Genomic DNA, 24,796 nt, shown 5'->3' with positions numbered 1-24,796 from the left:
GAAAGAAAAACATGCTTGTATTTAACAACCCCTAACCCCAAAATTTCTAATTGACAAATTTGTCGGAATAAAACCACAATCCACGTTGTGAAAAGTCTGAAATAGAGTCACGTGTTTGCGAGTTGGCGACATGTTAAAACGTCCTGACCGTGATGACTAAACGGGCCCGCGTGTCGTCAGCTCTCATGCTTTGGAGAAATTGTCCTGAAATCTTGAGCCGCTCAGGCGAGACCCAGAATCTGGTTTAATATTTGATGAAATTAGTTCTGCTCGCTGCCTCTGCCTTCTTACGTCTTCTGGATGCCCACAGCTTAACGCTGCAACCAGAGTTTGTATTCTTCTTCTGAAAAACAAGTTTGTTTATTAGGGACAGATTGGAGCAGTTTTCCATGGCAAATCCTGCTTAGAAAACTACGGAGGAATATTCATTTTGCACCACAGGTTTTTCATACACAGCATGTATAATCGCGTAAAATCAGCTCAATGGAATCATGTAGCTGGAATTAACTTAAATCTGATACGATGTGCATCATTGGTGGATCTCACAAACAGAAGAAAGTAAGAGAGCTTTAATAAGGCTTGATCAAAATGCAAAAGACAAGCAAGGCATTTTTTTGTCTGCATCTATTTCATTTAGTTTTAGACTACAACAACAAGTTGCCAGTCCATCACAGGTCAACACAGAGCAAGGACAGAAGGATTTACAAAGAAGCCCATATTTAAGTGCTGTCCAGTAAGGTTTAGGAGGTGGTAGAAAATTCAAACACCACACAGGAAGTCGCTGGCGGGAATCCGAATCCACGTTCTACTCTTGGGAAATGTTGAGGATTGAAGCAAACGTTTCTAATTACTTATCTCACGCGAATATAAAAATAAACATGAACGGGATGTACAGCGGACATTGTGATTTGGGTGTGTTCAGAGCTCAACAAAGAGACAAGGACATTTTCGCCAGCAAAATCTGAAGTTGTCCAGTCTGATCTTATTGGGGCTCTTTGAACCTTAAAGGGAAACTTCTGGAAATGCAACGGGAAACGCTCAGGAATATTGCTTTGGGTTTATGTATGATTAGTGGAGCTAGATAATTTGACCTTGCTCTTAATTATTTCATCTACCCACCTAAAGCATTGTATCCTATAATATTTGAGTGTTATTTCTTTTCAATAAGACGGCTCAAAGGTTTTGTTGTCGTCTTCCTGGTGCAGAAGATGAGAGCCATACCAAGGATCTGCAAAGCAGAACAGGAACAGGAGAATGTGTGTTTATCACGTGTTTGGGGTTGGTGATCAGAGATTTATGGCGTCTGAGATCCACTCGTTGTCACGGTGAGTCGTCACTGTGGGCAGCAAAGCAGCCCCAAAACAGAACGAGAACGAGGGAAAATGCTGAAATATGTGCATGTTCTGGTACTTAAAACGAGTGGAAACAAATCACATCATGGAGAAAATTGCAAATTCAGGGAGAAGAAAAACTTCAGGTAATTTTCAGTTGTTATAAAAGTCCCAGCGACGGTATCCACGACTTACTGTATGTTTACTTGAGCTCCAGACTCAGATGAATCTTTTCGTAAGGGTCACAAACAAATCTGTCCAAGATATTTATCACATCTTCATAAAATCAACAAATACAGAGCTCTGCATTTTCTAAGGGGAAAATATTTTCCTGAGTAAACTCTGTGGAGGTACAAAAAAGTCTCATACGAAACGAGACTCAGATCTGTCTTTTTCATTTCTAATCAATAATCAAAATGAAAGAAATGAAACATAATCCCAATGTTCCAGGAGCACTGAGACTATGGGAAAAAAAACTTTTTAAGAACCAACCATTAACCATTTTCTTACCACTAGCAGTTTCATTCTCGCCATTTTAACCTAAAATGAAAAGAGGAAGAAAAGAAAAACTGAGGAGGCCCAAAATTTCAGAGCCACCAAGATAATCCATTAATTTCCAATACCAGACCATCAGCTACTGGACATTGAAAGACGTCTCACGTGGGTTATGGTACACCTCTTCTTTTTTTTTTTTTTTTCTTGTCTGGGAGCCGAGAACAGACAGGAAAAAAAGAAAGCTGTGCTTTTATTTCTCACTGTCTTCAATGTCGAGCCTTTAAAGCCACAAAAAAAAAAATCAGAATATTTTTCTACGTAAGCCCTGGTGCTTTAAATGTTACGTTTAAGTTATAAAACTCCCCAGTTGGTTCTCCGTCAACACGGACATGGCAAAACTATAAAAGGTTTAGAAATAAAGCAGCCTAACAAAACAGCCCATGACTTGTATTGGGAGCCATTTCAATAGATCAATGTTTATGAGGAATTTTATTCAGAGCAGTTACTCATTAAAACTTTACTATTCAGAAGCTTAAGATTTTGTACAGGTGCGGCAGAGATTAGATCAGTGAGGCTGAACAAAACTCATATAGAAGCAACATTTAACTTCAGTTTTACTTCTCAACAGGTTGCTCACTGAGGATAAAACACATTTGATCTGCATTACTAGTCATTTTTGGTCTGTGAATGTGGTTTAAAAATTTTCTAAACCACATTTTTCTCTTTACAGCCCCCCCGCACCCCTAATAATGAGATGGGATTTACGTCCTTGTCTCCACTGCAGGATCTGCACTGATTTGAGCCACTTATGTTGGAATTCATCACAAGTTTATGACAAAGTTCACAAAGAAACTGGGTGTGTCTTAATTACAGAGATTGTTTCCTCCCAGAAGGCTTTGGTCCAGGTCCCTTTGGGTGCCATTATCCTTTCAAGTTTGCTTATCCATCAGATCTGGTCTTTGCAAATTCTGCTTTTGCAGCATTGTCCATTTTGAATTCTTCTTTTCAGGCCAATCAATCGCGTGATTGATTGGCCTGAAAATCTGAGTCACCAGGACTGCGACTCAGATTTGTCTGGAGTTTGGTGGCGGCCTGAATGTACGAGACGGGAGACGGGGCGCAGCGCCGCAGCTACACATCTTGATGTGAGACCGGGCTGAAAGTGCAGGGAGCCTCTTTCACTAAAACAGCTCCATAACACTGCTGGAAGCTGAAAATCCCCAGACACAAAACTCATATTGATCCTCTGATCTCACCCTTGAAAAAGAAAGGAAAGCGAGCGAGTCGAACTCCTTCCATGAGTTTGTGTTTTTACTGAGGAAGAATCCACTCATTTATCATTTTTGTTAACTCTTTCATGGGCGTGAGGAGGGAGGGGGTCAGGGGGTTGGGGAAAGAAACTTAATTGCTGCAAAATCCAAACGCCTGTAAGAGACTTCCACTGAGCCCTGCTGTGGAATCAGCTGCAGGTTCTTCGGATAAGAACTGGTGCAAAACTCAGTCGTGTTGTTCGCTTGCACGACAACCCATCTCCTGCTGCAATTATCTTCCAATTCTTTCCCCTTTCTTGTGTGATCGTCTTGTTTTTCCTCCTTTTCCTGCTTTCTGCCTTTTCCCACCCCAGTCCTCGTCCCCCTGAGGAGCTGGCAGATCCCATCAGCGTTCGCTGGCTGGGAATCTGCTGCCCTTTGGTTTAAATAGCATAACCCTCCACGTCCCATATTGCGTACACAAACAGGAAGTTAAGGCCTCACTTCTGAGGGAGGATGTTATGAAAGTGTTTATTCTCTACTAACTCACTGCGTGTCGCATATTGCGCTGCCTCAGAGACAATGTGGCTTTGAGAAGTATTTTTAATTTTTATTTTCTGTTACATATCTCTGCTGCTTGATTTTTTTTTTAACATGTTTTATTCAATTTGGGGATGGGGCTTCATATTCTTTCCCATGTTGAAGAAAACCTCTGTGGACTGGGTTTGCGTTTGTGAGAAACTTACAGCTCAAACGGTCCCAGTGGGTCCTTTTTTTCCCAGTATTTCCTCTTGCTAGGAATGCTTGGACTGGGCCATTTCTCTGCGCCTTTTGAAATAAGCCCGTTTCCACACTCGTCTCGGCTCCTGATGATTCTCCAAATTCTGAAATGAGGCTTGCGAGAACGCAAGCTTTGCAGGAAATTAAAAAAAATAGAGAGTAAAGGTTGTTTTTGTTTCAGAGCAACAAAGCACACACGGCCTCGGTAGTTGGCAAATCCTTGGGAACATTTTTCAGCTCATAGTTTTCGTTTTCGGCTTGGTGTGAAACAACAAATAACGTAGTCACAGCTGGCACAGATATTGTTGTCATTGTTAAAATGCATAATAGCGGCGAAATCCTGGAGCGATGGAGGCAATGAACTGGGGTTACTGTGTTCAAAAGATAGGCAGGCTATTTTTCTTTATGGATCCTTAATGTTAACCCGTCAGCGGCCTGCGAGAATCCGGACTCTGAACCACAAGGTGAGAGAGAAAGAAAGTCGCTCAAAGCAGTTCAGTAAAGAAGTTGGTTTTATTACAAAGTAAAGAAAAAGGAAATTACTGTAGGATTATTTCCTGTCCCTTTATAGCCTACATTTTCAATGCCAGAAAACTTGCAAATGTAAGAAATATCTATAAAAATACTTCAAGTAAATCATCCCCCCCAAAAGTATGCTGACAGTCAATTCAGTTCACTTCACATTATGGCTCTAATTCACAAGACAAGTTTCCTTAAAGCACTTTAGAGAGAGATTTTAATGAGACCTGATCACAGAGTGATTTAAAGTTACATGACAATGTTCCAGCTTCAGCCTGGTTATCAAACAATGCAGTTCATGTTTTTTTATTCCATGGTTAAATAATATCAAAAATAATTGTACATAAAACAAAGAAAATGATGGACAACCCTGACCATCCTCTTCATGAAACGGAGCATCTTCAGTCAGGGTTTCTTCAGATTCGCTGTAACACAGGCTGCTACAGGAGATGTTTTCTGTGGGCAGAGAAGAATATAACACTCAATAACTCTTAATGTGTGTTACAACAACTTTTAACTTCCCTTTTGGGATCAATAAAGTATTTCTAATAAATTTAAAGGTTTCCTAGCTAAGGAAACCCAGCAGATTGCATCAACTCCTTTCGGCAAAAGCTCATTAAAAGCTTTGAGAGAGATTTTGTTCAACCCAGTGTGTAATAATATAAAATATTAGCAGTTTTTATTTTTCAAAGGTAACTTTAAAATGTGACGATTGGGAACTGAACAACTCTTAGTGTAGGTGGTTGTCAATGTCAACAACACATATGACGTCTCTTCAGATTCAATTTTTGAATTTTGAAGAATCCAACCTGCTCCACAGCCAGAGACAAACTGGTAAGAAAAATTCCAGTGTACACTGAGTGTAAGTTTTATTTAATTCGGCTTCCCAAAATATTAAAAATTAGGCATGAAACAATGGGCATTTTTCCACTTCTGATACCCAATTTAGTTTATTTTCAATACTGATACCGATACTGATACTAATGTTGGATCGGTGCATCCAGTATCAAATACCCATTTATTTCAGCACATTAATGTTAAAGCAACCAAATTTTAATTTGTATTGTTTGGGGCATCTTGTGAATCTATTTTATTTTATTTTTTTTTTGCATTTGATTAGTTAATAACCAGACAATATTTTAATTTTCAATAACCCTGTTTACAGCCTCAACTTAAAAAAAAACAACAACAAAAAAAAACACGCATTTCATTTGTAGTTGAAACTTGGAATTTCTGACATCCAAATCTAAAAAATTAACTGGAAGAGCCCCCACACCAAAGTCGAAGTTTCCACTCGAAAAGTCTGAAAATTTCTCCAACGCCGACTTTGAGATCCAACATGGCCGCTCCTCCCATCAACAATAGCAGGCTGAGATGGAGACGTGTCTATGTTGCAAGATGCACTTGTAGCGGTGCGTCTAAAGCCAATGTCACATTATGTAGCGCCTGCAACTCTAAACTGAACACATTAAAAGTGAATTTTTGCAGGTGGCAAGTGTAGCTTTAAACAACGTTTGTAAGAGGTACAAACAATGACTGCATGGGCATCGCCATATTAGAGTTGTGACGTCTTTGACTATGCTACTGGAGTGCTGCTAACATGAATGTGATGTCATTCCCAGCTCACAGTTCCAACTTCGGAGGTCAAAGGAACGCAGCACAGCCGACTTCCAGAGAAGAAGCTGCTTCTCCGGCCGCTGCAGTCCTTTCAGACCAAAACAGGAAATGTCACACCTGAACGTGTAAAATGGTTTTATCGCCAGTTGATAAAGTATTACAGACGATAATGTTTTCTTTGCAAGACCCTTCGCTGAAAGGAAATCAGTTTTCCATAAATTCAGAAGGATGTGCTGGCAGACTCCAGGAGCTTTAATGTATTCATGAAGAGGGCTATTTATTGGACACAGTATTCGCAAAACGTCACAAAGGCTGCCCCTCCTGCACCTCCGCGAGTGGGTGAAAAAGCTTCAAAGTTTCCTCGGACCTCCAAATGGATGTTTGGCTGGACCACAGAGGACGCGGAGAACACAAGCTAAGTGCTTGAGCAGCGGGTGACGCTAACGCAGGAAGACGGGCTCAGTGTGGCGTGAAGCAGAAGAGTGCTGTGTGAGGTGACTTATGGGACAATGGGGCCGCTTTCTGCAAATAAAACATGAGGCTTATCCAGAGCCTCTGAACTATACAGTCTCAGCTTCTGTCAGGTGTTTTTGGGCGGAAAGAGAGGGAGGCAGGGGTACGTTGGGGGGGTCACAGGGGCCCTGAAAGACAAATGAACCAGTCGACTCTGCTCTAAATATCGGAAGAGCGCACTAAAGACTATGAATTTTATTCATCTTTTGATGCATTTATCGCTACTGTAGTTTCTCCACTTCTCTAAGTAAGAAAAGAAAAGAAAAATCGACAGAGCTACGGTTTACTTGGTGTGAAATCAATCGGTCATGTGACCCAACTTTCAGATTTCTTTTATTTTAAATGCTATTTTTTAAAATCTGTTTTCAGAGGGGCATTTCTCTCCCCCAATTTAAAGACATTATTATGGATTTAAAAAATTACATGTATGAGGATGCATTCAGCCATCTGTCTTGCATGCTATACATGAAGTGAGCGGCAGCAATAGATCACCGAATTGAGAACTAAGTGGACTCAGAAATAAAGTCCAAACACCCAAAAACGTGACTTAAATTCTCTGCCTGACGGGAATTAATTGGCTGTAGCAGGAATTATGTTTAGGGAAAATCGTGCCTCCTTTGAACTTGAAATGTTCATTTTTCACAGTGAATCACATCAGCCAGTTCATCTTCAGGTCATACCTATGGGTGCGATCACGAGTCAGACTTGATGGCCTGATACCATCTGAATAGAGGAAAATGTGGGTGAATTTAAGATACATTAAACCAGTGTTTTCAACGTTATTAGCATTTTTTAGGGCATCGGAGTAAAGTATGGCGAAATCCCGACGCTTTTCACAGCTCTGATTTTTCATGGAAAACAATTTTGAAAACGAGGCGTTCTTTTCGTTTGACTTCTCGACTGCGCATTGTCTCGTGTTTCACCCTGGTGGCGTCTGTCAGTGACTGTCACCGGTCTTTCCTGCAATTGCGTAAACAGACTGAGAAACCGTAATCATCAAAGTTACAAGAAAGAAAGGCTTTTTAGTTGTTCTAGCTGTGCTGGGTGCACCGGAACTATATATTGTGTGAATTTCACTTTCTGAAACGTGAAAGTGAAATGGGTAACAAAAAATGTTGATCTTTTCTTTTTTTTTTTTCTTTACAAATTTCAAATGCTTTTCAAACACTTGGAAAGCCTTGACTTCAGCTACACCAAAACCTGAGTTGCATATATTTGAGCCCGTGTGTATAATTTTAATCCTGTACAGATTTAGAAAAAAAATTTTTTGAAACATTTTTTTCACCTAATTCTTGCTTCCCATCACTCCCTCCAAAATGTCTTTGTCATTTAAAGCCTGGAATCACCGCGACAGTCATTACCACAATGGGCGTATGTAAACTTCTGGTAGCATGACTGTAACAAAAGAACCTGAACCACTCAAAGCATAAGATTTGGTTGAAAAAAATAAAATAAAGTGTCAATCTCACTGTTTGACTTTAGAGTTAAGCGGCGTCTGTAATGCCACACTTCCACTTTCACACCATTCCTCCCATCCAAGGTGATTCTCGTGAGATTAGAGACAGGTGTTTTTTATCCTAAATGTTCATGTAACACTTTCATTCCCCTTTGTGTTCATTAATCAGGAGGCCTTCAGTTTGAGCATCTCCGGATATTTCCATCCGGCAACATCCCAGATGTCAATTATGCAGAGCCTCTTTGGCAGCACTCAGGAGAAAGGGGCCGAGGAGTTTTATCTCCAAACAACTTGGAAGTGTTCTGTAAAATTCAACCGAGGAGACGTATAAATAAGAAATATTTTACGGCTCTGCAGCCACACAAGGCTTTCTTTGGCCGTGAAAATGCCTCTGACATCTCTGAGCATAAAAGGTTTGGAGCTCCGGTGAGTCACTTCTTTGCTCTCTGCTCTCTTGTAGCTGATTGCGTCTTGCTTTTTCAAGCTGACGTCTCTTGTAAGGGGGCTTCTGGGCAAGAAGCAGGGAGTCCTACAGCATTGACGAGAAGCTCTTGCTGGTTTTTATTAAGTAGAATACGAACACAGAGATGATCGGGTGAAGATTCCTGTCTCCAAACACGAGGTGCATCACAAACAATGGATACGTTGACGCTCACTCACTGGCACGGTCAACATTTCACTGGTGAAATGGGAAGCAGAGCGTAAAATGACGTTCGTCTTCCACATCTGACAGAAAGCAGATCTCCGCTTGGCGCTCAAACCCCGGATCTGTTCTTCACTTTCAGATGTTAAAACTCTAATCTAACGTCAAACAAGCTCTTCCTATACGCTTTCGACTGAGCCGGAAACCAAAAGTGGTGTCCTCCTAGCCTTCTTAGTACCATATACCAGATGTTTCAGCTAAAGAAAAACATGTAGAAATGAAAGATTTTTTGTGGTGTTTTATATATATATATATATATATATATATATATATATATATATATATATATATATATATATATATATATATATATATTACAAAGAAAATTGTGCAATATGCACTTGTAAGTAGTGGTTCAGGAGTTGATAAAGTTATGAGGAACTGACTGAACATGGACATGTTTATTAGTCTTTGCACTTGAAAAATGGACCAAGAAGTCGGCAAGACGGACATTTAAGGAAAGGCTGGAGCTGCTTCCAGAAACATGAAACATGTCTCGCAAAGTGTCCCTCTTTGTCTCCATATATGTACGTACATGGCCGAGTCTCTCAAACATGTGAAACGCACAAGATCGTGGCTATTTTTAGACCCAAAAAAAATCGAAGGAGAAATACAGTGGGAACACGTCCGTCCACTCCATCTCCTCCTCCTCCTCCTCCTCCTCCTCCAGTCCTGATTGTGTTCCTATACAAAGTCAGGAAACCGTCTGGCCTCTGAGAGCTGCGTTGTTGTGAGGAAACCCGCTGCATGCTGGGCTCGCGTCCAGGGCCGAGCCTTAACTCGCGGCCCCGGCCAGCCTCCCTCCACCCACACAGCCTCTGACATCGACGTGGAGGCAAACAGTCAAACGCTAACAACATCGTTTATTTTGCACGTTATTGTGACACTTTCTATCTCATGCCTATCGGCAGTCGTTTGTCCGGATAGGCCCGTTCTTTGAAACGACACACAATAAATAAATGATTGCCTTTTTTTTTTTATAGCCTTTTGGACCTGCAGAACTGCATTACTGCATGTGTGTGATAAAATTTTAGTTTTACTCTAAAACTGACTTTAAATGCTGAATTCTCTTAAATTTTGATATAAAGTATTTCCATTTGAATAATATCACAGGAAAGAAGCTAAAGTGTGACTGGTAAAATATAATGAATATTTTCCAGGGTGTAATCTCTGGTATTTTTTATTATTTCATGAATTATAAAATACATTATGAGAGAAATGTTGCCTAGCAAAATGTCCATGAAGATAGAATATTAGCTGCATTTTGCTGCATCGAAATAGATGCATGTAGTGAAACGTACTAGACATACTTCCTCTTCATTCCAATTTAATAATGATGATGGTTTTGATTACATTTCAAAATCGTCCCATAACTACCTAAAGTGAAGTCAAACAGGACAGCAAGCTGAACTCCTTCACCCTGAAGCAGCTTTGATCAATGAGCTGCACACAGCTGTGGTCGAACGCCATGTTTTCAGAACAGATTTTAAGAGCTTAATATTTCATTGGCATTTTGTTATTTGGTCACAAATCCGCCCTTATCTGTTGGTTTATTTTAACATGGGAGATCAAACGGGCGTGTCTGTTGTGATGAATGTGTGTGCACTCTCTCTGCCTTTCATAACCGAGTGAATTTGGGAGAAATCATTCTGAGTTATAATTTATTTGTATTTAAATGAATCAATCAGACTGGAGGGATTTATAAATTTGTCTGAATGCAATTACTTGCTTTGGAGTGGGAATATTTTTAATTTGACTTTTACTCATTCATTTGAGTACTTTTTACATGATTCACACCATCCATGCAAGTAAAATGGATTCCTTCACCTATACTGATTTATTTTTGCAACATTATTTAGCAGTTTAGTCAGCAAAGATCAATGCATAAATTGTAATCTAAAAATGTAGAGTTTTGAATCAAATCTCGTCTACAAGGAGAAGAAGCAGAAAACAGTCAAACAAGTCATCGCAAGAATAGGATAGATTTTTATTATTATTATTATTACTAAATTTGCTATTTAAATGTGAAAGAAATAATAGTTTTATTTGTTAAACATAAGCTGGCCCAAAATATAAGAATATGGTTCTTAGGTCACCCAGGCCAGCAGGGGGCACCCAAGACTCCTTGCATTCTCAGATAATACATCTCAGTAAATGTTTTGCTCCTGTTGCTTGTTATCACATTAATTTAAAAAAATAAATAAATGAAAAATGCAACTTTGAAACTGGATCCACAGTTTTTATCATTTTAAACTTAAATAAAATTTAAATAATGTTGAAATGTAAAAGAATTGACACGTATACAATTTTTCATAAGTTGAGGCACAATTTTATGGCACTTTAATTCAACAATATTTTCTCTGAAACTGCAAACAAGTCTTCACAATATATATATATATATATATATATATATATATATATATATATATATAATATATATATATATATATATATATATATATATTTTTTTTTTTTTTTTTTTAACAACTAGTCGGTACCGAATTAGTTCTCTTTAGAGCTTGTTGCAAATACCAACGAGTAAATCAAAGGAATAACACGGCTCTACTTACTTATTCACAGCTTTTCAGGTAATGGCGTGACGTGTAAATTCTGATGAGGGCCATATCTGACTTTGGGCCGGCCCTGTTGTTGCGTGTACCGACGGAGGGCGGGGGGGCCGCTGCTCCCGCAACAGCTGAGGCGGATCTGCAGCTTGATTACAGCACACAGCAGACTCTCCGATAATTGATGACCTAATTGAAAAGCGGGAGCAGAGTGGGAGAGAGAGAAAGAGAGAGAAAGAGGGAGAGAGAGGCTCCAATGAGAAAAGTTTACTTGTTCTCCGTCTGAACAGTTCCCCTCTCCGTTCCCCCCCAACACAGCTGAGGGCATTGATGTGAACGCAAGTCGCTTTCAGTTTTTTACGCGCACTTCTTTCCCCCCTCATCTCTCACCCTCACACACGGAGCACCTAATCCACCTTCGCACCTTTGGCTTTTTTTTTTCTTTTCTTTTTTTTTTTGTTTTTTTAACTTTTTTCCGTTTGCTTGTTTTCCAGAGCGCGGTCTGCGTCCTCCTTTCCTCTCTTCTTTTTTTTCCTTTTAAAAATCCCGTCTCTTTAATGAATGGTTCCGCGTTCTCCCGAACCGGACTCGGACAGCTCGCCCGCGCGCCCTCACCTCCGCACATCCTCTGAAGTTCAGACGCCACCGGGACGTTTCCACCGCCGCTTCAGACGCGCTTCTTACCGCCGGGGGGAAAAAAACATCACTCGACCTGAGGCTGTGTTTTTTTTTTTTTTTCGTTTTGTTTTTTTGTTTTTCCCCTTCTTCTTCCTCTCGCCTAGCCACAGCCGGAGCGACGTCCAACATGAGTCTGAAAGCTGATTCTGAGCCGAATAACAACGTTTCCATCGAGGAGGAGGTGAGTCCGACTTCAAGTGTTGTTTTTTTTTTTTTCTGGTTCTTGTCGGTTCTACCTGGTCATGTTGTCGCTTCCGGTCGCAAAACCCAGCCTCAGTCTGTCTAAAGCTTCAGAGTTTTGGCTCCTCAAGCAAACAAAAGACAGACGGAAAAGGAGCCAAAGTTAAAGGGAAGTGACGGGTTTTCACGGGGTTAAAGTGTCAAAATACTGTTTTCAATCCTATAATCAATTTGAAAACCGAACTTGGTGTGTTCAACCTTCATGGCTCTTGTCATTTTGAATCCTTTTCTTTTAAAATGCTGTGATTTTTTTTTTTTCCTTTTTTTCTTCAAGTTTTGGTGAACAAATAAAATTTCTAAATTAAAAAAAAAATTCTTTACTTCCAGTATTTTTTTAAAGTTTCTTTTATGTTATTACAAGTACTTTGCAAATTCAATACATATATATTTAAAAAATTAGCAAACTTGTTTAATACCTTTATTAAAAAATGTCCAAATCTTTTAAAAAAAATGTATATCTTTTATTGAAAATAAAACCTGACCTTCGAATCTAATTTTTTTTTTTTTTTTTTTTTTGCCCAACAGGTGTATTTTATAAATGACAGTAATCCTATAGTTGTTGAGCCATTAAATGATGTTTCTGGTGATGTTTTAAAGCTGCCACTCTGCTTTCTGTGTGGCCAGCTTTATTTCCTCCTTAATGGCTCCTCATGGAGACGCTCTAAAGGAAGCAGCAGGCCTTTTGTCGGTCCTCCTTTTGTTCCCATTATCCGATGACAAAGCCTTGTTTGGCCACTTGACTTTTCTCTTTTCTTGCTCCTAATTTGCCTTGAAACCTCCCCTTCCTTCCCCCTCCTATTTAGAAACAAATGGACATGACTAAATCTTAGTGGATATTAAAACGCTGCCGTAATACCCCTCCTCCCCGCCCCCTCAGAATATTTTGGGTGTTTTAAATAATTTTTAGATATTATTCCAACTATTCAATTTCATATTTGCAGCTGCTCACTCATTGCTGTGGGATAAATTGAGACTTCTTTACTGTTTGATCCTTGCTGAGCTGGTGTTAATCTGCTGTATACATTGACATGTGAAAAAACAAAAGAAAAAAACAAAAAAGAAAGAAAGGAAGGGCTAAGACTTGCTGCTGTGCAGCACCTGAAAAATGTCGGGAGAGCCGACGGGGCCGGGGCCGCTGGTCAGAGGAAGGAAATGCTGTCATGCTGTGCGCTGTTGTCCAACGCTGTTCCTCTGGCTGCTCCATTGTACTTCAGGCCTCCCCGCCGACCGACAACTAATGGGCCTCCCTGTTTATACGCCGGAATAAAGACACTGAATGTCCAGTTAAGGGGTGTTCATTGTTTCCTTCAGGCGGGATCAAAGATTCCAGTTTTTTTTTTTAAGATCAGTTCAGATTGCTGGAAAAACACAATTTCAGGTCTTAAAATTTGTCAGTGAAAAGTGTTTCAGATCATTTTCAAATTTACCAAATTAAGCTGATATGTTCTGACAGTGTCCTACGGCTTGGTGACAGCTGAGCGGTGTTTGGGTATGAAGCCTTTCTACTGATGAACAAAAAAGATGTCAAGATTTGTCTTTCCCAGTGCTATTTCCATTTTGCCTTCCACATCTTTGGGTAATTTAAGAAATGCTAGAATGTGTTTTCAAGGATATCTCAGCATTAATGGCTCCATATGCCACTTACACTTCCAGCTGATGCAGACCGATCCTTTCTTCACAAGCATTTCTTCATACTTTATAAAGCGTTATGTATCCAAATTTCATGTGTGTCTATAGTGTTTTGTCAAATCTGTCAGTTTATCAGTAAGTCTAAAGAGCTGGAACAACACCACAAAACTCTAAATGGGATCCTCAATTGAATAAATGAAGCTGAATGAATCTGAAATTGAACTGTGAGGATCGATGGCTTGGAACTTGAGGGGGATTTTTTTTATTTTTTGTCAAAAGGGTTCGGAAAAGCCGAAGGAGAAATTTCAATGTGAGAAATGGATGGGGAAGGTTTATATTAGCAGTACTGTTTTTGTTAAATTCTGAAAGTTACACATTTGTTCAAAAGACGAACTGCATGTATCTGTTTTGTTGTGATGTCACAGGATGACTAGAACCTTTTTTTTTTGTTTTTTTTTCCGTTGGCAGGTACGAACTCTGTTTGTCAGCGGCCTACCGGTTGACATCAAACCACGGGAACTTTACCTTCTTTTCAGACCTTTTAAGGCAAGTTGCTGCGCATATATTTCCAAGGGTGGTGGTCTTTTTTTTTTTTTTTTTTTTTTTTTTTAGCTCGAGCTTTTCAGTGTGTAAACGGAATAAAGTTGATTTGCCATCCTCTTTAAAATGAGAGGAAAAAAAGGAAAAACATGGAGTAGCTGCTGTTTGCCTGCTGCTGGAGCAGAGTCATGGAAAGTGGTTGTGAAGGGATTATCTGTGCTGAGGGGTAGACTTTTAGTATTTGGGAAGCATTTGTCATCTGAATTGCAGGTACATTTCTTTTTAAGCCATTCTTCATTTCACTGTAATACATAAACCATCCAGCGCTCTGCTCCCGGAGGAAGATCTCTGCGTAGCTGTAGTCCCTCCATTAATGGAAGACCACATATTTGCATATATAAAAATGAGGCCACATCATTGTTAATCAGTTTTTTTTTTTCGTTTTGTTTTCCCCCGTCCTGTTCTATAACCTCCCCCCCCACTGTTGTCCTAACGAAGCAAACTGGAAGTGGTGTCCCTCGCACATGGATGGTCCTGTGGAATGTGTAAATGAGTAGCTCTCCCGATTGGCCAAGCCGCTCTGTGACCCAGCTCTCACACAAGCAGGGAAATTTAGATATACACTCCAAACATTTGCACGTTGTGAAACCACTGTAGTTTTTCTTATTCAGTTGGTTGTAACTTTTCTTTTTGGTTTATCTTTTATTTCAACACACAACAAACGCAGCTCGGCTTAAGCAAGTCGCTTCAACTTGGCCTCATGACTGGGGAGGCGAAAAAAAAAAAAAAAAAAAAAAAGCTTGACAGCTTTCCAAGATGGTGTTTCCCTTGTTTATTGGAGGCCATTTTAGTTTTGGATACTTGCAATGGAAAGTTTGATTGTAAATTTGAATCAGGAGTGAACCATACTTTGTATGATCTTTGCCTTCTCAGCTACTCCTGCTGTTTTTTAAAATCGTAGAGTATTGAATATATCCCAGCATGCTTTTTGACAAGCTCTGCTAATTGTTATCTTTAGTAGTTTTGGCGCTTGACTACTGCAGATGTGAAGTGCATTTTATTTATTTTTGATGGCTCTGATGGCGTCCAGGCAGATTTGGTCTTCATGTAGTGAGACGTTTTATGCCTGACCTCCTTCATGTGACTTCATGGTGGATAATTGGCTATCTTTTTTTTTTTTCTTTCCCCTGCAGGGTTATGAAGGGTCACTGATTAAGTTAACATCAAAACAGGTGAGGTGGTCTCAATCAGTTCTCTGGATAACTTCCAGACAGATTTATTCTTAATAGCTTTACAACTGACTAGATTTTAAAATGCATGTTTGTGGCCAGTCGTTGCATAACAGGGCACTTCTTTTGTCTTCCAGCCTGTCGGGTTTGTAACATTCGACAGTCGCTCTGGAGCCGAAGCTGCAAAAAACGCTCTGAATGTAAGTTTTCATTCACCGATTTCATTTCTTTTAAGAGTTTCACAGTTCCCCGCTCCCCTGTTTTTTTCCATCTTCTACATGTGTTGTGCTAACCTTTTTTATTTTTGTTTGAACCCACAAATGATTGGGATGTGATTGTGAGCAACATCATCTCTCCCTCTGAAATCTCTCAAAGCCAACCCGTTTTGTCTCTTACAATTCAATGGCAGGGCCATTTTTGGAAAGAGGCCAGAATCCCGTAGCCTTACGGTAGTTTACTTTGACCTTGATACACATCCTTCTTAGTCTGATAATAGCTTTCCTCAGTTTTGCATATCACTGCTTTACTGTAATACCTGTCTCATAGCCACATGTGTAGTTATTTGGACACAACTTTGGTAGTGTAACCTCATTTTTTTTCACTCGATAGCCCACGTTGGCAGTATCTAACACTTCTCTCTCATAGCTTAGCATTCGTTATGAGCATCACTTCTTAGACACACCAGCAGAGACACACATACACAAACAACACATACACCAAAATACTACTCACCTGCATGTGGGCACAATGCTTAGGGCACAAAACACAAAAGCAGGGTTAGACCACCTAAAGGAAATTCCACTCTGTCTTGCTGTCGGCCCCTTCTCCTCGTCTCCTTCTCCTTCTGGCTCGTGCAGAGGCCGCGCTCATCCGCCAGTCGCCTCTGCTCTCGATTTGTCACGAGGAAAAGGAGACGCAAGCGTGTCGAAATGCCAGAAGTGTATCCTTCAGATGGTGTTTTGGCATCCTTTGTCAGAGGCTTGAAAGATGCACCCTGAGCATTGAAACACCGCTTTCAGGAAGGGGTGGGGGTCCTGGCGAGACTGCTTAAACTAAGCCCCCCCTGAACTCAGCTCGCCTCCCTTACAATCATATGTCCTCCTCCTCCCTCCTCCGTCTCTCCTCTCAGGGTATCCGTTTTGATCCCGAAAGTCCCCAGACCCTGCGCTTAGAGTTTGCTAAAGCCAACACGAAGATGGCAAAGAGTAAGCTGATGGCCACACCGAACCCCACAAATATCCACCCCGCTCTAGGAGCACACTTCATTGCACGGGACCCATGTAAGTTGTACGGCTTCACTATTCTAGGCCCTCATCCACACTCACCTTGGTAGTGTCAGTGCTCAGTGGCCCTTGTTGTCCTCTTTTTAAGACCTACAGATGTTATGGGATTAACTTCCATGGTTTAGGAGGGGTGCGACAGGTTTTCTAACAAATTAAAGGACTAACTCACCTTCACGTGCATGTGTCATCTCGATTCTTCAGCCAGTTCCTTTTTGCTTCTGTACAGTGGGGAAAATTCCTTTCTCAGGTTTTAGGCAGCAGTGACGTCTCTGCTCTTTGTCCAAACATCTGCTTGATTCATTAGTTTGAGACCAGTAGTGGTTGACAAGTGATGAGCTTCATTAAAGCCAGATCCCGCCTGGATAAATTTACTGTTGTGGTGTGGCAGATTGCCTTAAGTGAGGGTTTTGGGGGAGGGAGGGTCAAGTGGGGAGACTGAAGCTGGCGTATAAAAACAGTAAATCTTAGATACTTTACTCAACAGGTTTGGTACATTTAAAAAATGTACTTCCAAGTTTGTTTAAAAAGAGATTTATGCTTTTAGTGCACCAAAGAATAACCACTACTATTTAAATGACAAAATGGTTCATTTACCTTAAAGCTGCAGTATGATGCAACTTATTTTTTTTTACACATTTGAAACTATAAACTTGAGATGGATAATATGTGGGGGAAAAAAAATCAAACTCATCTGCTTTCTGCTGGTGCTAACTAGAAACATCCGACCAAAGCCAGGAGGAGGTCTTGACACTGTTAATCATCTTGTGTACACGTTGCACATCCTCAATCCAGATAGTCTGTCATGAATGCTAAAGCTAGTTAGCATGACAGAACTTACCATTCCAGTTTCTCTCATAATCACAGTTAGAAGCATGTACATGTGTTTGATTTACAGCGCCAAGACCCTCTGCATGGCTCTGATTGGTTGTTTTTGATCAGCAGCTGTGAATTTCTTCAAGGGACAGCAGTAGCACTGGGAGGGGATGGGAGCTTTTATTTCCCCTATAGATTCAGTCTCATGTTGCCACAAGAAACTTTTCACAAATATGTGAATATCTATATTTCTCCAAAAGTTTCATATTCCTGCAGCAATAAGACTGCATTTTCAGCAGTACAAACAGGCGGCATTTCAGTACCATTGACCAGCCCTGTAAGGGACATCAGACTTACTCGGTTACACTTTGACAGTGTATTTGGTCATTAGCATCCACTGATTTTTAGAAAACGCACACCTTCATAGTTTGAGCAAATGCAGCAGTGCAGTCAGCTTTTTCTACTACTACCGTCCTGTACTTCCCCAGATGATCTGACAGGGGCAGCACTGATCCCAGCATCACCGGATGCCTGGACTCCGTACCCGCTCTACACCACTGAGCTGACTCCAGGCCTCCCACATGCAGCCTTCACCTACCCAGCAGCTGCTGCTGCCGCTGCAGCGCTCCACGCCCAGGTGAGGGAGCAACCGGTGTGTTCCTCTTCTTCTTAAACTAACCTTTTGTACTCTGAAAATACAATGGGGGGGTGTATAGATATAAATTGTCTATAATCCAAATAGGCTCTGCAGGTTTTTGGCCACTGCGGTGGAGCCCAGTATAGATATGAGCCAGAAAGCTTTGTGGACGTTCAACTGATGGGTGATGCTCACGGTCACTTTATTAGACATCTACCTAGTGGTTGGGCCACCTTTTTCGGACTAAATGTTTGAAGCGCTCCCTTTAAAATTTTGGCCTATAGATTTGTCAGCTGGAAATCCACCATCATTACATTTTCACCAAATGTTTCATAATAAATTGATATGACTGAAGTACAGTGAACTATGTTCACGAACCTGCTTAAAGTGACTAAAACTGTTATGGTTTTGGAACTGGCCATTGGAAGATGGGTACACTTTGGACAAAAAGCTATTGGCAGAAATACTTGGGCAGGCTGTGCCATTTAAGCAGTTGTCAGTTGGAGCCAATTATACAATCTTAATGTTGGAACTTTTGAAAAGTTTGAGTCTGAATTGTAGCAGTTCCCTGTTATTGGCAAACAACATGAGTTAAATATCTTTGTTGTAATAAGTCATTGTTTGAGTTGCTGTCTATTTTGAAATTTGCAAATTTCTCAACCTGCCAGTCTATTCTGTTAGACCACCAGCAGATCAAGCGGTTCTTTTTGATTGGCTTTAACTTCAGCAAGTCATCTTCACCACAACTTGGTGTCTAAAAGCATCAAGTCTCTGCTGTGTAACTTGGCAGTTGTGCCGACAAGAAATGAAATGGTATACCTGATAAAATGGGTGATATATTTTCTGAAGTGCAGAAATATTTCTTCCAATGCAGTTGAATTTGAATTCCTTCATGCTTTTTTTAAATCTGGAGCACATACAACTTATTTTTCTTTAACAGAGTGCTGCACATACCCACCTTATCAGCTGAAGAGTTAAAAAATTGTGCTTCCTGATCTGAAAGTACAGCTTTCTGGAATACAAAGCAAAGTATTTGTGCCTAAAATTATAGTTGTATATTTAATCTTAAGTGGCACTTCATCTGTTTTGACATGCCAGCATCTAGGATCTTATTTTTTCTGTAAAATAAGCTCATTACATGTGTGAAAAAAGCTACATGGCATTATGTCATCCAGACATACAGCAGCTCCCAATAAAGAAACAGGCAGGACTTGTAACAATAGCAATGGAAAATATTTCTCATGTTGGGTCATTCAAAGTTCACTGCCAGCTAGCTTCCTCCAGGGTAGTGCTGCTCTGCAGAGTAGAGAGTCAAAGCCCGTTTCACCTGACTCGAGGCAGAGGAATGCATTTGACTCGGGAGAAATTGTCCGACTTGTTGATCTTCTCTGAAGGTGCCATCTAACTGTCCACCTTCTGGTTGGCGCAGAAGCTGACTGGGTAGCTGCACTTCTAATTGGATTCTGATGAAAGATCCTTAAAGTGCCCTGGCCTCGCCAAACGCTCCTCCACTAACTCCTTCCCATAATACTGTTACTCAGTCTCTAAATGGCTTCTGATGGTATTAAATCTGCCAGGTTGTTCAGTGGTAGTGAAGGAGGAAAGTGAGTTGAGGGCTCGTGTTATTGATGGGTTTATTGGAACGTAAATATGTCAGACAAACAGAGGTTCAGTTCTCCACGTTTCTATGCTGGTAATTGCTTGGACAATTGTCCTCGTTAAGCAGCTACACATTCCCATGGCTTCAGTGAGCTGGGCTTAAAGGGGCAGTCCTCTGTTTTTGTGTCTATTCAAAGTGATTTTTTTTTCTTCTTTTTTTTTAAAGCATTTCTGCAGGAGTTGCAACTAAAGCTTGGTGTTGGTCTGGTGTACATGACTTTGTCTGTGTTTCTTTAGATGCGCTGGTACCCTACTCCCTCTGAGACTTCCCAGCCTGGATGGAAGTCCCGACAGTTTTGTTAGATATTTAGTGAGTAATCTCTTTGGGGGGTTTTATTATTTTTTTTCCTGAGCAGTCCCTAAATTCTTTGCTAACCAGAGGTAAATATAAATGAATAAATAATTGGAAATGCAATATTCAACTGACCCAATGTTAAAATGTTATTTGCTGTAAACAATTTCTAAGCAACTATATAACCTGAGCACTTATAATTTCTGCATCTTGGTCCAAAAATTGTATTAAGGAATATCTTACAGATTATATTTTCCAATAACTTAATGGTGCTTCAGAATAAATGGTAATGAAGTTAATTTAAAGTGTTTCAATCTAATTTGAGTTGTTGCATACATTTAGCATGTAGATGTTTCAAAAAAAAAATTTGTTGGTGCTTGCAATGAAAACCCACAATTCAGTCTCTGTTTTCAATACTACAAAAGACCCTGAACACTTTTCATGCAGACCTGAGCTTATTATAGTACTATCTGCAGTACATAATCACAAGTTATTTCCTGGGCTTGCATTTTGAATTACAATGCACTGTGGCATGAAAGCTTTGGAGCCTAGTTTGCTTTAAATCAGCTTGTCTCATGGTTGCTCTGGTGTCAACTCTCCTTAAGAATACGCCATTGATTCTTCTTTGGGGTTTAGGTTGGGTGGGCTAGCATGGACAAGTGCGATAGCCTGCTTCAAAATGAATCAATCTTCATAAAACTGTAAACAGAAACAAAGTGTTTTCCTGTCAAATGGCTTCTATAACTTTGGACTTGATAAAACCCAAATCTGTCCAAATCGACTGGAAACGTCACATTTGGATTCTCTGCTCTTTAGCTCTGAAGACCATGTTTACAATCATGGAAGCCCTTGTGGAGAGCCTCCATGATTGTCAATAGTTAGCATTATAGTGTTGGCCATAACATGCATCTTAACATTCATTTTTAAAAACAATTGTGCTTTACAGTTGTCTGAGAAACTGAATTTTGAGTTTTTATTTGGCTGTAACCCACACTTAAAGTTTAACTAAATCCTTCAAATATCACCAATCTGTTTGCTGAATTGAATTAAACTCTTCAATATTTGAAAAATGTCCATTTCCTAAAACAGGACTGCTTTGCTACTGCCAACTAAACATTACTCTTTTAAATGGTAAAGTAGTAATTGGTGTGGAATTGGTCCACATGAGTATTTGCCGCAGTAGGAAGGAAACTGGATGTATAAAGTGTCATTTTTGCTGCTGTGGGAAAATATATTGGACTCTGGTTTGAACTTTCCTTTTGTCAGATGCTTTCTTTAGATAATGCTACTTAAACATTGTGCACATTGGTGCACAATGTGCACAACATTGTGCACATTAGTGCACAATGTTTAAGGAGGATTGTTTTCCCTTTAATCATTTTGAAAGTACTTCAGTGAAAAACTCACTGTCAGGAATGTTTGGAGCCAATATTAAACACTTTCAGATTATGGAAAGGTAGAATGTCTAAATTTTATTCATTGTTTTGGTACCAAAAAGTGTAATCCCCTTCCCTCCAATAACAGCTCAGTTGTTTTTAATGGTTGGAGTTGACTGTGAACACAAAAAAAAATCCAGGAGGACATTTTATTGGCTGTTTTGGCTTCTCGATTCAAAGGTTTTTTGCTCCAAGTATTAGACCATCCCCCAATCATTTTAAAAAGAATCGGGTCACAAATTGAATCTTTTAAGCCTTCGCTACAAGGGGAGTTCCAATTGCCACTCTTTAAAATACCAGACGTACGATTCTTGACCTGTGAAACAACAGTAACTCCTTACAAATTCAAAGTTTAGATGTGGTGTGTGGGGTCTGTTTAGTCCTCTCTCACAACAGGGCAAAAGGAGAAAGTAGCTGATTTTTTTATTTATTTTTTTTCTCCCTAGACTTTTGCGGCAGCATGAGATCTGCAGATGGGTTTCACATAAAAATATTGGCTAATCACCCAAAGTTGAGGAAATGGGGGTTGGGAGGATTTGTTTGGTGTGCCCCTATTAGATACACAAGTGTTGAAACTGAAAATGGAGCTGGTCATTTTTCAGAAAAATGCAGTAAACCTTGTGTGTAGCTGGAAGTCAATTTTATGATTTGTGGAGTTTGAGGTAAAGTTGGAAAAGCCCTCCAAACTGAACATTATTCATTGAACTGATGATTTAATTAATTGAACTGTTGAGACTAGAAACACAGCAGTACTCCAAATTTTTTGGAGCTTTTTTTATTGTCCAAACTCTTGGCCACATCCAAATTTTGTCATCCAATCTCTTAAGAATCAAGCTATCAAAATATTTTTTTCTCCTTAAATGTTCGGATGCATCAAATATACCCCATCAAACTCTGTTCACAACTTAAGACTGCGATATTAGTCAATTGGCTTCAGTTTTGATGTGTAAATATTTTTTTCCTGATTCATTGTAACACTCTGATCTGAGTTTTGTTTTTTCCCCTTTTCTCAGTTCACTAACCTTTGTTTCCCCTGTGCTTTTCAGGCCTCTGTGAACCACACCTTTCTCCACCTGAAGTGAGGTTTGCCATGCTCTTCGTTTAATTTAATCCCATTTATTTAATGGACAAATGTGCATTATTATAAACAGTATTTATATCTCCTTCCAGTTGTCTCTGGGGGGAGTTGGAGTTAAAACAATCTTGCTGTCGACAATCTGAACTTATCCTTGGCAACTACTGCGGTACCGTTAGCACTCCAGAATAACGTAGAACTCATGTAAACCCAGTCAGACTCCATGGATCTTACCTGCTGAGGAAAACTGAAGTTACTGTTAAGCTAGTCCTTCCATGGGATGCCGCTTCTCCTGGGAGGTTTAGAGGTGTTAAATCTTTGCATGTTGGTCTTTTTGGCATGAACTTAAAGTGCAGATTCCTGTGTATCCTAATTTTCTTCGTGTATATGTTGCCATTTGGCCTAGACAGCAAAACGTTTTGCTTTTCTTCCTGTAGATTCTTGGTCTCTTACCTCTGTGTAAGCTAGGCTGTTGTATAAATGGCTTATCTCGCATGGACCCTGTGAATGCACCCCTTCGTTTGAACAATCCTTGGCCTCTTTATCAGTGTGTCATTATTTGAGCAAAGGAAAGTGCAAAAATGTTTGTACTTTTTTGCGTAATGTATATTTATGCATTTTTGTGCAACTAAATAATGAACCTATATAAGTTGGATGTTTAGTCGTCTCTTGTGTTTGGTGTTAATTTTTGATCCTATATCCTGTTGAAGTAGTTAAAAAGTGCAATTTGTTTAAAGGGATGTTGGAATTGGCTTGTGCCATTCTGCTAAAATGAGATTGCTTTATGGCAATCTTTCAGAATGTGAAACTGGACTAAAAATGTAAAGGGTTGCTTTTTTGGAAGGGGAGGGTTTTGGGGGAAGAGGGCATTTTGAAATGTTTAGCAGGATTAGACTGAAGGAATTTAGTTTGTGGTTTAGATAATATTTGTGCTTGTATCTGCTGTGCATAAGATGTAAAAAAAAAAAAATAAAAAAAATCCCATCTTATGAATAAAATAAGTGAATGCATTCCTCTGTTTGGCATCTGTCATTTCTTCTCTGCACGTTGCTGACCAATCAAAGCTAAAACGGTCAACTTCAATAAAAAGTAAAAAAAAAAACTGGGAGTGTCCAGCCATCAGATGTTTGCGTGAATTATTGATGCAAACTTTTCATTTGTAATGCATCACTGCATTAGTGTCTCTTTGCATCATTTGTGGCGCTGACCTCCACACTCTGCCCTCTCCTGTTCTGGGAGGATGCTCTGCTCAACCAACCATGCTGCATCCTCCAGGGACTCGACTGTACTGTGTAACCAGCTGCCTCGTCCAAACTGTGCTGGTGGTTAAACCAAACATGGTTATATTTCAATGTGCACACATTAAAATTTATGTACAATTTAGCATATCCAAGCTGGTTTTAACTGGTTGGATCAACCAGCTCATTAAAATTTTTGGCAAGAGCTGTGTAATGTTTTGGGTTTTTTTTCCCCAGAAAACAAAATGATGCACACATGACGTAACCTTTTAATGTTGCGGGGTGTGAAAGTGGAGTGACGAGAGCATACGGATTTTCTAAATGACTTCAAAAATTATCTTGGTAAAACAAACTTAAAATGGTCTTAAAACCCCAACGGCTACCTTCCTAGAAGCAAACGGTCTCTGAAGATTTCGCCATTTGCCCTTTGCTGAAAAATAGGTCATTTAACTTCACTCTCACACAGAATATTTGAATTGACAGAAAATCGATATGAAGTGGTGCGAGAGATTAGATGGACTGAGGTCTGCTTCACCCAAGGACAATAGCCGCATGCCACATCTTGTATACATTTTTAGTTTTCATTCAAGAACCTCTAAATATTCTCATGGAGGAAATTAACTGGAATTCCAAGCTGCAGGATTTCACGTTTCCTTGTTTGTTTTTTAAATAATGGATGATGCAGATTGCTCTTTATATGTAGAATCTAAATTCTACATACAAGTGAACTCCAAAGAAAAAAAAATACACACTAACCATTAAAGGATGCATGTGGGGAATTGAGGCTCTGTGGACTGGCGACCTCTTCAGGATGTGTCC

At 39.8% G+C, this 24,796-nt stretch overlaps 1 protein-coding gene and 1 long non-coding RNA gene across 6 annotated transcripts; one reads left to right on the top strand and one right to left on the bottom strand.

Annotated features, from left to right (window-relative positions):
* Positions 1 to 4,350: 4,350 nt before the first annotated feature.
* On the bottom strand, positions 4,351 to 12,394 carry LOC129369506 (uncharacterized). Of its 2 annotated transcripts, none has more exons than XR_008606949.1 (3): positions 12,143 to 12,394; positions 11,235 to 11,417; positions 4,351 to 4,831 (listed from the first exon to the last, which is right to left on the bottom strand). It is a non-coding gene; the product is annotated as an uncharacterized LOC129369506 (long non-coding RNA). The 2 variants fall into 2 exon arrangements; XR_008606948.1 differs by lacking the exon at positions 12,143 to 12,394 and adding an exon at positions 11,844 to 11,973.
* Positions 11,973 to 23,749, top strand: LOC129369505 (RNA-binding protein, mRNA-processing factor 2a). 4 transcript variants are annotated; one of them, XM_055044965.1, is made up of 9 exons: positions 11,973 to 12,087; positions 14,244 to 14,321; positions 15,509 to 15,547; positions 15,682 to 15,744; positions 16,674 to 16,824; positions 18,129 to 18,292; positions 20,174 to 20,246; positions 22,711 to 22,742; positions 22,835 to 23,749. In XM_055044965.1, exons 1-7 carry the CDS (start codon positions 12,034 to 12,036, stop codon positions 20,237 to 20,239), a joined length of 615 nt encoding a protein of 204 aa, XP_054900940.1. In that variant the 5' UTR covers positions 11,973 to 12,033; the 3' UTR covers positions 20,240 to 20,246; positions 22,711 to 22,742; positions 22,835 to 23,749. The 4 variants fall into 4 exon arrangements, with proteins under 4 accessions (XP_054900940.1, XP_054900941.1, XP_054900942.1 ...); XM_055044966.1 differs by having other exon boundaries at positions 22,711 to 22,747; XM_055044967.1 differs by having other exon boundaries at positions 18,129 to 18,277; positions 22,711 to 23,749.
* The last annotated feature ends 1,047 nt before the right edge of the window (positions 23,750 to 24,796 follow it).

Source organism: Poeciliopsis prolifica, unplaced genomic scaffold (assembly GCF_027474105.1).
Source record: "Poeciliopsis prolifica strain line A6 unplaced genomic scaffold, Auburn_PproV2 SCAFFOLD021, whole genome shotgun sequence".
In the NCBI taxonomy this organism is placed as follows: Eukaryota; Metazoa; Chordata; class Actinopteri; order Cyprinodontiformes; family Poeciliidae; genus Poeciliopsis; species Poeciliopsis prolifica.
The sequence above is the reverse complement of the archived record's forward strand: the minus strand, read 5'-3'. Positions and strand labels throughout refer to the sequence as shown.

Coding starts and splice junctions, on each gene's coding strand:
- LOC129369505 (XM_055044965.1), top strand. CDS start 12,034: ATGAGTCTGAAAGCTGATTCTGAGCCGAATAACAACGTTTCCATCGAG. Junction 15,548..15,681: donor TTAAGTTAACATCAAAACAG/GTGAGGTGGTCT, acceptor TTTGTCTTCCAG/CCTGTCGGGTTTGTAACATT. Junction 18,293..20,173: donor CCCAGGTGAGGGAGCAACCG/GTGTGTTCCTCT, acceptor GTGTTTCTTTAG/ATGCGCTGGTACCCTACTCC.